Source organism: Motacilla alba, chromosome 4A, assembly GCF_015832195.1.
Source record: "Motacilla alba alba isolate MOTALB_02 chromosome 4A, Motacilla_alba_V1.0_pri, whole genome shotgun sequence".
Lineage (NCBI taxonomy): Eukaryota > Metazoa > Chordata > Aves > Passeriformes > Motacillidae > Motacilla > Motacilla alba.
In genome coordinates this window covers 16,465,309-16,479,283 of record NC_052045.1, presented here as the reverse complement: position 1 = coordinate 16,479,283, position 13,975 = coordinate 16,465,309, and the positions used below count along the sequence as shown (strand labels likewise).

At 40.1% G+C, this 13,975-nt stretch overlaps 1 protein-coding gene across 10 annotated transcripts in view; it reads left to right on the top strand.

The window, feature by feature from the left end:
- Nucleotides 1–13,975, top strand: part of ATRX (ATRX chromatin remodeler) — a 68,117-nt gene that overhangs the window by 19,844 nt on the left and 34,298 nt on the right. For 9 of the 10 annotated variants that reach the window (XM_038123196.1, XM_038123193.1, XM_038123198.1 and 6 more), the window contains 4 exons: nucleotides 1,303–1,412; nucleotides 3,430–3,497; nucleotides 4,342–7,298; nucleotides 9,763–9,841. In XM_038123196.1, the coding sequence (XP_037979124.1) occupies nucleotides 1,303–1,412; nucleotides 3,430–3,497; nucleotides 4,342–7,298; nucleotides 9,763–9,841 (3,214 nt within the window). The remainder of the gene's footprint in view (nucleotides 1–1,302; nucleotides 1,413–3,429; nucleotides 3,498–4,341; nucleotides 7,299–9,762; nucleotides 9,842–13,975) is intronic. The other variant, XM_038123195.1, reaches the window with a different exon arrangement.

Sequence of the window (13,975 nt, the reverse complement as noted above, 5' to 3'; positions counted from 1 at the left end):
TGCTGCAGAATGTGGGATTCTGTCCTGAGGAGTGTGATGGGATGGATGAGTTCATCCATGGTCACAGCAGCCTTTGAAAGTGGGGTTTGAGCTGGTTTGGAGCTCCTGAGAGGGGCTTGCAGGTCCACAGGGTCTGCAGGACGTGCAGTCAGGCGTGGCTGGAGGGTGCAAACTCAGAATTTCCCTGAGTTAGGAGCGTGGATCAGCTGTTTCACTGCCCCTGAGCCATCTGAGGTTGTGCTTCAGCAGCAGATTGCTGGGAGCTTGTACTGTGTCTGGAGAATGCTCCTTCAGTTCCTTAATGTGCTGGTGTTGGAGCTTGGTTCTGATTCTGGGGTAGTGATTATTGAATTAAAAAAAGAAAAAACACAGAGTCTGTATCAGATTGTAATCATTAAATTCAACTGTTTGAGTTAATTTCCTTATTAACTTAATCACTGACCATGACAGCAAAGGACAAGTCACAGTTCAGTGATCTCCTATCAAACCTGTATCTGCTTGGTCCAAATTGGCTCTTTGGAAGTGTGCAGAACTTTCACCAATGATTTTGCTTTTTCTGCTGTTGAAAACAAAAAGATCTCCAAGTATTAATTAAGAGCCTAGCATGGAGTAAGCCTGCCAGGCCCAAGTTCACCCCTTCCGAAGTGAAATGGGGGGTTGGCATTAAAAAAAAAAAAGCTTTTTTGACCAAATGCAGATGCAGCAGCAGGGTGGTGCACACAGCATGGGAGCAATCAGCAACATGGGGAGGACATGTGGATTACAGCAAAAGTGCAGTTTCAGAAAAACCCAAAAACCACTGTCAAGAAGGAAACAAAATGTGAGAAAATAGTGACTGAAAAACCTTACAGGGATTCCTTGCATTTTCTATGAGAGTTTTCTGTGTTTTTCTATGAGAAACTAGAACTGTTCGTGAAAGAAATATCATAATACAGATATGAATTGCAGTGGTATTTGTCAAACAAAGATCAAATGGGGAAGGTTGTCCAGGATATCAGAGCTGCTATGAAAGAATTTTAGTGATGACTCTAATTTAGGTATGTTTTCATGAAGTAACCAGTTAACCCAACTTAAACCTCTCAAAGGGAAAGAATTGTGCCGTGACCCCAAGTGCAGCAGAGAAATCAGGGGAAAATTCAGACTTAACATGGCAAATGGTTACAGAAAGATTTCTCTGGGGCTGGGTGGTGCAGAAACAAAGGCCTATGAAAAACCTTGCAGGGCAGAATATTGCAAGAAAATGCCATAGCTATATAGAGAATAAGAATGAAAACAATGTGCTGTTTGTAATCCTCTCCATAGAAGAAGGACTCCATGGAATTGTGAGCTGTACAGCTTGTGGGCAGCAGGTGAACCATTTTCAAAAGGATTCAATCTATAGACACCCTACACTGAAAGTGCTTATTTGTAAGGTATGTAGTAAACAGCTCTGCTTGTTTTTCTTTCAGAATGTCACATTAGTTGGTTTGGGTGGGATTTTTGTGGGAGTAATTCTTGTTCATTAGTTGACCAAGTTTTCAGTCATTAGCTGTTACAATTAAGGAAAATAAAAGGAGGAGAAAAAAGCAAATATACTTATGAGTTCATAGTCCCTCTTTCTTATATACCAGTTAAACTGGTGGTGGTTTCTTTGTTATTTGCTTCTACAGCTTTAAGGGTATAATCTTAGTGAATTTTTAATGTAAAACGATCTGTCTGAAATTTCTGCCTACTCATAATGTATTTTAAGAACAGATTCAAGTCTGCATCTCCTGGTAAAGCATTCCATGTAAAACAGCACTGAAATAAGGAGCAGAAAAGCAGCTTCAAAGCCATCTCTATTTCTGCCAGCTTCTGGACTGTTTTAAGTTATGGCAGCTTTGCAGTGCTGGTCTAGTCCATAATCTGAGTCTTCAGCTGTGTGCCTTCCTGGTGGCTCCACACAGGCCCTGAGTTGGCAGCAGAGGGAAGAGGTGGGACAAGGCAGGAAGGAAATGTCCCTGCCTCCTGCTGTGGAGACCTCTGTTAACTTTCAAAGTGCTGCAGAGCTCTCTCTTGCATATTTCTATAGTGATGGAGATTTTGTATTTATAAGATATTGCTAAAGATAGAGATACAGTTCTGTGTTATAATGTACATGGAGCATTTCCCTGCTCTTCCTCCTCCTCCTCCCCAGTTCCTCATAAGTGTTACAGAGTCAGCCATGCCCGGCTAAGCTGGTCCTTTTCTGCATTCTGACTTGTTTCTTTTACAAAATGTGCTTTACAAAAATCAGCTCACAAGGTGACCTTTTCCCATCTCCACTGGAGTCCCAGCTCGTGTTCCTGGCCTTGCACATCCATGTTCCTGCAGTGTGGCCAGTGACCTGGCTCATTTTTGTAACCTGATCGGGCTGTTGGGCCTCAACAGCAGCTCTTGATTGGGAGCTCTGCTACCTGAATTACATCAAGGGTTGTTTCCCTTGATTTTCTCTGGTTTTACTGAATTGAACATGGCCTTATGTGAATGTGAGAGGGAGGAATGGAAGCCCCTCATCTCCAGCTCTTCCATTATTTCTGTGCCTAGTTCTGCCCTTATTTTTCTCCTACTTAGCTAAAAGTCCCTGAACTGAGAAACTGTTTTCCTTTGACTGTGAATGTTCCATCAAGTGTCTAAACATCAGATTTTACTGGGGTTTTATGTTGATTTTGGTTGCTTGGATAGTTCAGTTGAACAGATGTGCAAGTCTGTTCCAGATAATGGGGCATCACTGTCAATACAGGTGATGAAGCCTCTTCTGCATTCTGAATTGTATTAGAGCTACAAGTCTGGGAGAACATTCTTCAGTAACAGCTGGGAAAAAAGGACGCCAAACCTTCAAAATTTGATATCAGCAATTCAGCAGCTGAAGCCATCAGTACTCCTAGCTGAGTAATTTGTATTTTTTTTTTACCATTACCAAATTTTCAAATGAAGGTGCTTTGTTTGCACCCGGACATGGAATTCTTGGATGTTAACATCACGATAAACGCTGAAGACTTTCTAATCTAAAGCCTTGTGGTAAGGTAGCCACATGGTAACATAAGGAGCATCCAGCTGAAAATTGTAATTTATGTGGGATTAATTGTGTCAGAGAGGATGTGGTGCTGATTTACCTAGGAAGTAAATGGAAGAAACATTCAAACTGGAGAGAAGTATTCAACTGATGTTCTAAAATACACAAATACGCAACCATCAAACAAAAGCCTGTTTAATTTTCAAACAGACTTTGAGCCATCTAAATAAGTCATGCTTTGGGACCATGGAAGATGTTTTTTAGATTAAAACAAATATAAAAGACTTTAGGATGCTGAAGACCTTGCAGCTGCTGTTTTTGCTGGCTTGCTTCTAATGCATGCTGAAATCTAATGAACTGCTGAAGCCCAGTTGAGATTTAATAAAGAATTCCTTGTCCTCTCTCTTTCTTTCCAGACGTGCTACAAATATTACATGAGTGATGACATCAGTCGTGATTCAGATGGGATGGATGAACAGTGTAGGTAAGTGTGCAAAAACTGCAATGCGTGCAGAATGGGAAAGTGTACAAAAACTGAAGTAACACTCACAGCTCTACTGATTTGGGGGTCTTTTTTCTTCCTATTTTGACATTATTGACAAGTAAAGAAGGTACATAAGAGCTGAATCAGCAATTATTTGTCAACAAGAAATACTGAACCTCAGGATTTTTTTAACTCTTTGTTTTAGTAATGAACAGGAAAACATAAATCTAATAACAAACACTTGTAAGAGATCACATTTCTAGTTAAATAACATGCCACTTTCCTAGCACCTTAAAGCTAGGGCTAGAATCTGACATTCTAAACTTTATGAGCCAGAGAAACTCAGTTCTCCAGATGCACCTCTCACTTTTGAGATATCAAAGAACTTCTCTGTCCTTATGTCAAATACCTAAATGTGTAATTCAGTAAAAATTGTGCAGTCTGTGGTTTCTGTGAGCTTATTGTCCACCACTTTTCAGTCTTTGTATACTGCAGTAGTAATAAATGAGTTAAGACTAGAAAGACTGAAGCTTACTAATTTTGCTGTAAAATAAATCACAGATTTTCAGAAGAAATAGGGAAAATAAGTTTTAACTTTTTTTCCTCTTCTTTAAAGAAATCAGTACTGAAATTCTGTTTAAAAATTACTGACCATTTCAGCTTTGTGAGCTGTTAAACTAAAACATGAATTTTCTGACTTTGCAATTCTCCAGTGAGCTTTTCAGTAACAGTTTCAAGTAATGAATATCTGTTCATCACCTGAATTTTTAAATATGTGAACTTAATAACGTATCACCGTGTCGGCGTGGAGACAAAACTCTTACCTTTCTCAATCTCATTGCAGGTGGTGTGCTGAAGGTGGAAATTTGATTTGCTGTGACTTTTGCCATAACGCCTTCTGTAAAAAGTGCATTTTGCGCAACCTGGGCCGAAAGGAGCTCTCGACTATCCTGGATGAAAACAACCAGTGGCACTGCTATATTTGCCATCCGGAGCCTTTGTTGGACTTGGTCACTGCGTGTGACAGTGTCTTTGAAAATTTAGAACAGTTACTTCAACAAAACAAAAAAAAGATGAAAGTTGAAAATGAGAAAAGTAAAATATATGACCACTCAGTCAAGTTTTCTCCAAAGAAAAATAATGCAAATTGTAATGGGGAAGAAAAAAAATTAGATAATTCATATTCAGGTTCACTAACATATTCGTATAAAGCACTAATGGTGCCAAAAGACTTGCTTAAGAAAACAAAAAAACTGATTGAAACTACAACAAATCTGAATTCTAGCTTTGTAAGCTTTTTGAAAAATGCTGCAGAAAATGTAGAAATAAGCCCAACTGTGCAACTGTGCCAGCTGAAAGCTTTTAAATCTGTGCTGAGTGACATGAAGAAAGCTCATCTGTCACTAGAAGAAGGCCTGAACCTGGAGATTCAAGCATTGAATGTTAAAATCAAAGATAAGAATACCAAAGAGAAAAAACCCGAGGTTAGATCAGAAAAAAATGAGGTGAAAAAAGATGAAGGAACGGAACATGTGGCATTAAAAGAGGATGATGCCACACAGACACAGGAAAAAGTCGTGTCGGAGCAGTCTGACAATGAGCCCATGGATCAAAGTGTTCCCTCAGTGGAACAGACAGATAACAAGGCAGCTCCTGGGGAAGAGAAAAAGTCTGGCAGAAATGAAGAACCGCAGTATGAGCCCAACAGTACAGAGGCTTTAGACATGGATATCGTGTCCATCCCCTCATCGGTTCCTGAAGATATTTTTGAGACTCTGGAATCTGCGATGGAGATTCAGATGCCGTCAGATGAGCAGGACAGTGGAAACACAGCAGCAGATCATGAGGCTCCAAATTCTAACACAAAAGTGAACACTCCTGTGAAAGATACCAAAGGTGGTACCAAGCTAAAATCGTCGGCGAAAGGAACAAAAGAGCTGATTGTAAAATTGACTCCTGTTTCCCTTTCAGAGTCCACAGTTAAAGCTGAAGATCAAGACAGCAGCCTAGAAAAGGAGAGTAAAGACGCTGATGCATCTAAGGATGCCGATGCATCTAAAGACGTTGATGAATCTGAAGATGTTGATGCATCTCAACCTGGGGAAGCAAACTCTGGCTCTGGAAAACAAAACCACAGTGCTGGCAGCGAGCCCTCCACGGAGAACGACGCTGTGCCCGTGGAGGACTCCGATCTCCGGAGGTCGCCGCGTGTCAAGACCACCCCGCTGAGGCGCCCCACGGACATCAGCCCCCTGACATCCAACTCGGAAGAGGACAGCAATGACACCAGCAATGAGAAACAGAAGAGGAAAGCATCCAAGCAACCCAGGAGGAAAAGCGATAAAAGAAATACTTCTGACAGTGCTGCTGATGGTCCCAGTCCTAACAAACTTTCCAAATCCAAAAAGCCATATGACTTGGATCATAGCTCAGACTCTGATGAGGTGCCGGCTGTCCTTAAAGAAGCAGGGATGATGAGTCGCAGCTCCTCAGACAGTGAGAGCAACAGCGAAGCGCCAGCAAAGAATCAGAAGACTTCGGATTTTCAAAAGAGTCAACCGGTAAAGGATGAAAATGGGAAACGAAAAAGGAAGAGTTCCAGTTCCGGTTCAGATTTAGATGCTAAAAGAGGCAAATCAGCTAAAAATGCTGCTGCTGCTAAAAAGAAACGACAAAACTACTCTGATTCTTCAAACTATGATTCTGAGTTAGAAAAAGAGATACAGATGTTGAGTAAAATTGAGGCTGCAAAGAAAGCGAAGAAAAAATTCTCAAGAAAAGATGATAGTTACGATTCCTCTGAAGAAGAGCAGAGGAAAAAAGTAAGCAGTAAGAGAAAGGTAAATCTGAAGAAGAAGAGAGGTAAATCTTCTGAAGATGACGATGATGATGCTGAGACGTCTTCTCCAGAGAAGGAAATTAATCACTCTCCTAAAGATAAAAAAACGGGTAAGAGGTCAGCTGCTAAGGACAAGCTAAGCAGAGACTCAAAAGAAAAATCTGCAAAGGGAAAACGTGATGAGTCATCTGATGCTGAGAAATCTTCCCTGGAGAAAGAGGAGAGTCCTGAAGTTAAGAAAAAGAAGGATTTGAAAAAGGAAAAGGCACAGGATGATTCTTCTTCTGAGAGTACTGAGAAATCGGCAAAGAAAGAGCACAAGTTGGAGTCTTCAAAAGACAGACTCAAGAACAAAAAAGGATCAGAAAGCAAAGCAAAGAAATCTGAAAAATTAAAAAAAGGTTTCAAGAAAGAGCAAGACAATTCCTCTTCTGATCTTGATAAGTCATCTCCAGAGAAAGGAAGTAGCAATTCTTCTGAAAACGACAAAATTAAAAAGGAACCCGTGCTTACAGAAAAGAGAAAATTGAGAGAGAGAGTAGCTAAAAGAGTACACGTTGATTTATCCTCTGATACTGAGAAATCTCCTCAAAAAGAGGAGAGTTCTGATGATGATGCCACGCGGCGTAAAAAACGAACTGAAACGAAAGAAAAGAGGAAAATAAGCCACAAAAAGAAGATTTCCAAGAAAGAACAGAGTGATTCATCCTCTTCTGATGAGGAGTCTTACGAAGACACTAAGAAAAAGGTTAAAAGAGGATCAGTAAAAGAAAGTAAAAAGAGCAACTTAAAAAAGAAAGTGGCAAAAAAAAAGGTGGTTGTCACGTCCTCTTCCCCATCTGATAAGGAGGAAAATGATGATCAGAATTCCTCAGGCGATGGAAGCAGCGACGAGCAGAAGATCAGGCCCGTGACCGAAAGCTTGATGCTGTCTGCTGATGCAGGATTTTGTCAGTCATCAGGTGTGCCAGAGTTGTTCATTTGGGTGACATTTAATAATCTAGAAGCAAAAACCCCTCATCAGTTGGTAATTATACGTTTAAATGTTTGCAGCCTGGCAGGTTTTCTGATACGGATTTGGGAGCACGTGTTGTACAGTTCCCTTCCAGCCACACTATCCTGTGGCTGTGAGATTCCACAATTTCAGTTTGTGCAGCTTGTGCCTTGAGGAAAAAAATGATGGCACTGTAAATGGAGTGGAAGCTTTGGAAACCCCAGGCAGTATTTACAACAGGTACTGCCTTGCAGTCCAGCTTTCCAAAGCCTGGCCCTTGCCTCACCTGCCCAGAAGGTGGTTGGGAGGAGTAGATAATGTGAACTCACATTTATCACCTCCCGTCTGTGCACTGGAGGTGATGCTGGAGACCTGTGGCATTGTAATACACATTTAAAAATCAAGTAAATAATTTTTATGCCTTACAAGAGCCATGTAGGCTTAGAACAGATACTTAAAAATCTGCCGTTGTTTTTGTATGTTGTGTCTCTGTGCAGATAATACTGGGACTTGTAGGGCTTTTCTGTGAGTGCTGCCTTATCAGTGTTTTCCCCAGTGATGTCACTGCTGGGGGATATTGCAGATAATTCATGGTTTGCATAGAAATGAATTGGTTTTTTCATGTGGTCACTGCCACAGCCATTAAAACTCTCCTACAGACAGATAATTGGTGGCACTCAGTGGCAGTTTTCAGCCCCACTGGACCATCAGTGAAAAATGCCTTAAAAATTGAGTTGTTCATGTACAGTTCATGGACTTGGCATTGAAATGGCCCAAGAGGAGAAAGGTGGTTTTAATATATCAGAAGGTGTCTGAGGCATTGGGAGCTGTTTCATTTGCAGGTCACAATGGGAAGATTGGGTCATTATTGGAGAGATGGATAGCTGGGTACAAACTGAACAAGACTGTGGTGTGGCATGATTGACAGGAGAGTTAGACTGAGAGACAAGTGGCTTGTTTTAGACTGCAGACAGAATGCTAAAAATGGGGCGTCTGAATTTCTGTCTGCAAATCACCTCACGGGCAGTTTTAGGGGGGCTGAGCTGCATGTGTGCCCAAACAGCATTTATCAAGGAAAACTGATAGAGATACTGTAGTATTCTTACACTGAGCATGGTCAAAGCTTGAGACTGGTTGCCCTCTTGAACTTAGGAATCTTTGTCCTTGGAAATGCTCAAAACTTGACTGGCCAAGACCCTGAGGTAACTGGCCTGAGTTTGGAGTTAGCTTTGCTTTGAGGGTGGAGTTGGAGTAGAGCATGTCCAGATGTCTCTTTCAGCTTTAGTTATCATTTGATTCTGCCTGTGTTAGTGAATTCTGCCTATGTTAGTGTATTTTCAGAGGAGAAGAATGTGGCCTTTGTCTGCAGTTTGCTTTTGGTTTAATAGGTGAATTAATAAAATAAAGGCATCTGCTCTGTATCTGAATAAGCTGTGTATTGTAGATGGATCATTGAATGAGACTTAGGATCTGGTTTAACCAACAGGATGCTTTTATTTATCTACATGAGGGACTTTCTGTGATCATCTTGGAATGTGCCCCTTGCAGCCTAGTTTTAGTCTAGTCCTCCAGTCCCCACAGATAGAAAATAATTTGAAATTATGAACGAGGGGATCTCAGCTCATTGGGATTGCGAGCTTTCTTTCCCTTAATTTCACCACCTAGCAGATTTGTCTGACATGCATGCAAGATGAAAAAGAGAGAAAAGCAAAGGGAGAGGCCTGGGAATGTGCTAGAAACAATCCAAATTTCTCAGTCCAGCCAGGAGAGTGCAGAGGAGCTCCAGGGCAGGATTCACACGGTGCTGTTCCTTCTCTGTCACTTGTCCCACACACTGTTGGTCTTGATGTCCTTTGTACATGAGACAGTGCCACGTAGTGCAGCTGAGTTTGGATATTTGCAGGAAGACTAGCATGTGGAATTCTCAAAGTACAACTCTTTACACACACTCATAGTGTGAAAGCAAAAATAGGAAGGGTTGGTGTTCTCCAGTACTTCCCTCCTGGGAGCAGGGCAACCCACGGGCTTGGGATGCAGTTCTGTCCTGTGTTTGTTGTGCCTTCTTTTCAGTTTGCACAAACTCACTCGTGGAGCTTCTGACAGATCAAATAACTTCTCAGGGAACTTATTTGTGATTCCTGAGTAGAGTAGTTAATCTCTTATGTTTTGGTGTAAAATCCCAAATTCATAGTATGTAATTAGGGATGAGTTGCAAGTTGTGGGTAGTAGTGAGGAAAACTGAAAAAACGAGATTTATTTTTATTTGTCAAGACAGGTAACTGGTAGAAAAGTGGTATCACCATACTGGTTTCCAGTGGGGATTGTTGATGGAGATGCAGCTCACATATTGTGTTGTTTATTGTGCTGTCATGTATTGTTTTATTGTTGGATTTACCCGTACTAAGTGTTTTCTGTTGGGCTTTTTTTTTCAGGAGATGAGGGAGATGCTCTAGCAAGGACTATCCCAATGGAGGAGGAGGAAGATGATGATGATGACGACCCTGAGAATAGGTATGATACCCTCCATAAGGACTTAAAAACGATTAGAGCACAGCCTAGGCGTGGGCGCGAGCCGGCGCAACGGAGGAGCAAGCAGGTGGTAGAAAGCACGGCTGCCTGCCCGGTAAAGACTCGCTCACGGGCCTCCTGCAAGTGCGAACACGGGGCCACAAAACAGAGGCCCAGAGCCAGGAATGCAAAGCAAATGTTTAGAAGTGGTAGAGGCAGGAATGCAAAGCAAATGTTCCGAAGTGGTAGCTGACACAGCTGGCCAGGGGGTGCTCCAGAAGCACTGCAGCGCTGTCCCGCTCGGGTTCCGGGGGCGCGTGGGAGGTTGGTGACAGGGATCTTGCAGGCAGGTCGAAAGCTGCTGCTGTTAAATGTGAATTTCAGCTAGTTGTGGGGAGTAGAAGGGGACAGTTTGCATCTGTGCAGTATGCAGTGCTGCAATATTTTCAGAATGAATTTGGTTATTACTGTTGCTTAATATGCATTTTAATTGAAATGCCTTTTCTCAATAAAGAGAAAGCACAAATGTGGGGAAAACCATATTAGATATTTTCAGCTGTTAATTTAACTGAGTTTTAATCCACTAAAAAGTACCTGAAGTGACTAATGTGAGTTAAGGCCACGATTCTACAAGCACTGTGCATAGGCTCAATTGGTATCAAAGAGACTAATTATGTATTTTAAGTCTTTGCATAGATATTTTCAGAATTGTGGCTTATATGCATTGCTTCAGTTTGGAATTTAATAAAAAAGAATCACTGTAAGATACAGTTAGCTAAGACATGTCATATTTTACCAGTACCATTGTAGCTATCAAAATCAGCCTGGCTAGAAATGTAAAAGCTTCGTTTCCTAAATGCACAACATGAAGTGTCACTCAACTCCAAGCCACAGGTTCCTTTTGGAATTTACTGTAGTTAGACTGAAGAGCTGCTCAACAAATTTTTATACAGTGTTTCAGAAACTGATTTTTTTTGTTGTTTTGGCCATGTAGCATGTGTGGGACCAGTTGCTGGTGGAGTCTTTTTCTGCTTCTGAGCCTTACTAGTTTAGAACATGGAATCTTTGTTTCACAGAGTTGTATGTTTTGATATGTGGCTGAAGTAAATTTTAAAAACACTGTTTTATATCCTTTACAGACCTCAGTTTGGCATCAAAATGCTGCTGCTGAATTAGTTCTTGTGTGTTTTCAGTGATCAAATTTAACCCAGTAATTCAGCTCTTTAAAAGAAAGATGCTTTGTAGGGACTTGACAGCACAGGGTCATAAGCAGAACATGTAAACTTTGGTATAACAAGATTTGTTAAAATCATGCTTTAATTTCAGTCCCGTTTTAATTAATTCTTTTTTTGTTTTGTTTTGGTTTTTTTTTTTGTTGTTGTTGTGAGTTTCTGGTTGAGAACTAAACCAATACACTTCTGTCAGAAGTTCAGTATTTACTGCACAAACGTTTCTGACAGAACTCATTCATGATTTAGTTTAAAAGCTATATTGGGAAATAAATGAACCTAATTGATAACAAACAGTAATATAAATTCGGGCTTTAAAAATCAGTTTCTGTACTTTGTTTTAAAGCTGCCTCTTTGTTAAGGTTTTATTTAGGGGACCTTTTGAACATCTATTTATGAGATGGGGAGGTATTTTGTCAATAAACAGTGTTGTCAACCTTCAGACATGTTAACAGTCTGACTTTACCTTCATCATGTGTTGTACTTGGCACCAAAATCAGAGCTATAAACTGTAAAAAGATGGAACAAATTTCGAGAAGTTAAAAACTTGTTCTTCTGTTTACTCAACACAAAGTGTTTAAATAGTTTACCTACTGATTCAGAGAAGTTGCCTATTTCCTTCCAGGCCAAAGAGGGTACCTAGTACCTGCTGGGTGTTTGTAGTGTGGGAACTCTCCTGTTTGCAAGTCTCTAGTTTAGATGTTCTGTTATTTGCATACCTGGGGATGTGCATGACATGAATATTAATAGCCTTGAAATCATCTTTTTGCCAAAATGCAATATCCGAGTGGGTCATACTATGCTATGCAGTGCTGTATGCTTTCATCTTCTGTTGTGTAACTATTATTGGTCCTTCTGATCTTTTAAATGGTACTGTTTGATATGTTTGCAGTAGTTCTGTTTATTAAGAAGTTAATAGTGTATTAAATGCAGAATGCCTTTAAGTATTTGATGGTTACAATAAATTTTTGTAAAACGTTTTTCTTGTCCAAGCATTTAATTTAATCCAACTCTGATAGCTTGAAAATTAGCCTCTTCCAACAAAGACAGCACAGTATTTAGAACAAGGTGTTTGGCAGTCTCACTATTTTTTATTTTTTAGACATGAATGACATTTCACCCAAATATTAGTGTCTTAAAATATATTTTAAAGGGTTCTGAATTTTATAGTAGCATCCTGAAGGCCCATTGAAGCCAGTAGTGCTCTAGCTGGAATTCTGGTGGCTTTTATTAACCACATCCCACCATCCTCCCCCACCCAAGGGCTTGTTTCAGGCAACCTTATTTCTACATATGATTAGTAGGTATTTATGAGCACTGAGTGTGAGTTGATGTAATCTAATCGGTAATAAAACATCACAATCGTGACCTGAAATTTAAAATCATGGCTTTTTATGAAAAAAAGATTTTTACAGTGGTAGCACTATCTCACCAAGATTCTGAACAATCCCATTGTAGTGGCACTGTGAAATTCTTGAACAGGAATGGTGCAAATTACCATGGGGGCTTAACTCCACACCATGGGAGGCTGCACCTTCTGTTCCAGTTCTGCTGCAAAGTCTGAAGGAGCTGTTAAAGTAGTCCTGCAGTGCAACCAAGCAACCCCTGGGTCATTTCCAGTCTGTCTCGTGAAAACTCTTTTCTTTTAGCACTTAAAAATCCATAGTAATCAATTTGTTGTTTAGAAATGTTTTCTGCTGGGGTTGTTCTTACAAAGGGGAAATATCTTTAAATCCCAGTTGATACGAAACTGTGCATATGTGCTGTTACTTTATTCTGGAGTTGGTTTTGTGTGTCCTGGTTGAGGCACTGGATAAATGTGTGCTGGGAGAGTGCCCTTCATGCAAATGTCACCATAAGTTTAGATAAGATGGAGTGGGGCAACATGACATGCTCAAGGTCTCAGCAGATCAGTGCAGGAAAGAGTAAAATGCAGGGATTTTAAAATATAATTTTATTTTTTACTTTATTTTTTCCTACCTGAAGCCCTGTGCTGGAGGTCATATGGCTCTCTGTGCCTCTTAATTCAATCCATTGCTGGTGCTCAGCTGTTACATCTGAATGGCCAAGAATCTTTTATGTCCTTGACCTGAGTAAATATTACAGTCCCTTTTGATTTCCATGGTTTTCTCTGGAGGAATATGAGTGAGGGAATTTTCACACTATCATAGCTTGTTTTTCTTGCTGCTATTAGTGCAAATACTAAAATGCTAAAGCTACCATGGGAAGTTTCTTAGCTGAGAAACCTGGTGACTTTAAATGGGTTTTATCATAAAGTAGAAATATGATGTGTTATCCTGGTCAATATCTTTTGTGGTTTAATTTAAACCCAGCTTCCAGAGCCCTCTACTCAATTTATAATAATTCATGTAAACCATGTGATGCATCAGTCATTTGTCAACATGCATTTACAAGGCCTCATCTCTTTGGGTCTAATGTTGCTTACACTTATCATTCCTATCAGATAGGTAGTTAATTAAAAATGGGCATCTTTTAAATCCTGAACATCTTAATAATGTCTCACTGTTTTGGCCTAAATTCATACCAGTAAATGCATTGAAGAAAATGTAGCTTTTCTCACTAACAAACAGTCCCATCCTAGTTTGGTTGCAGGTGGTTAAGTCTTTATCTTAGATTAAAAACAGGACTTATTTTCTATCCTAGCAATAACTTCTTAATCAGTATTATTATAAATAATTAGAAACTGATCAGTTTACCTAATCTGGTTGTTGGTTATGCTGGTGATTAATAGGAAAATGGGAGCATTGTCTCTTTATGGATGGTAGATTTGGTGCATGGTCCTTTTAGGTGTTAGATACATTTGCTGTTTCCTATAGCTGTTAAACAAATAGATACTTCATTAAAGAACAAATGAAAATGAAGGTCTTGTTTTGCTAAGAACCAAAGT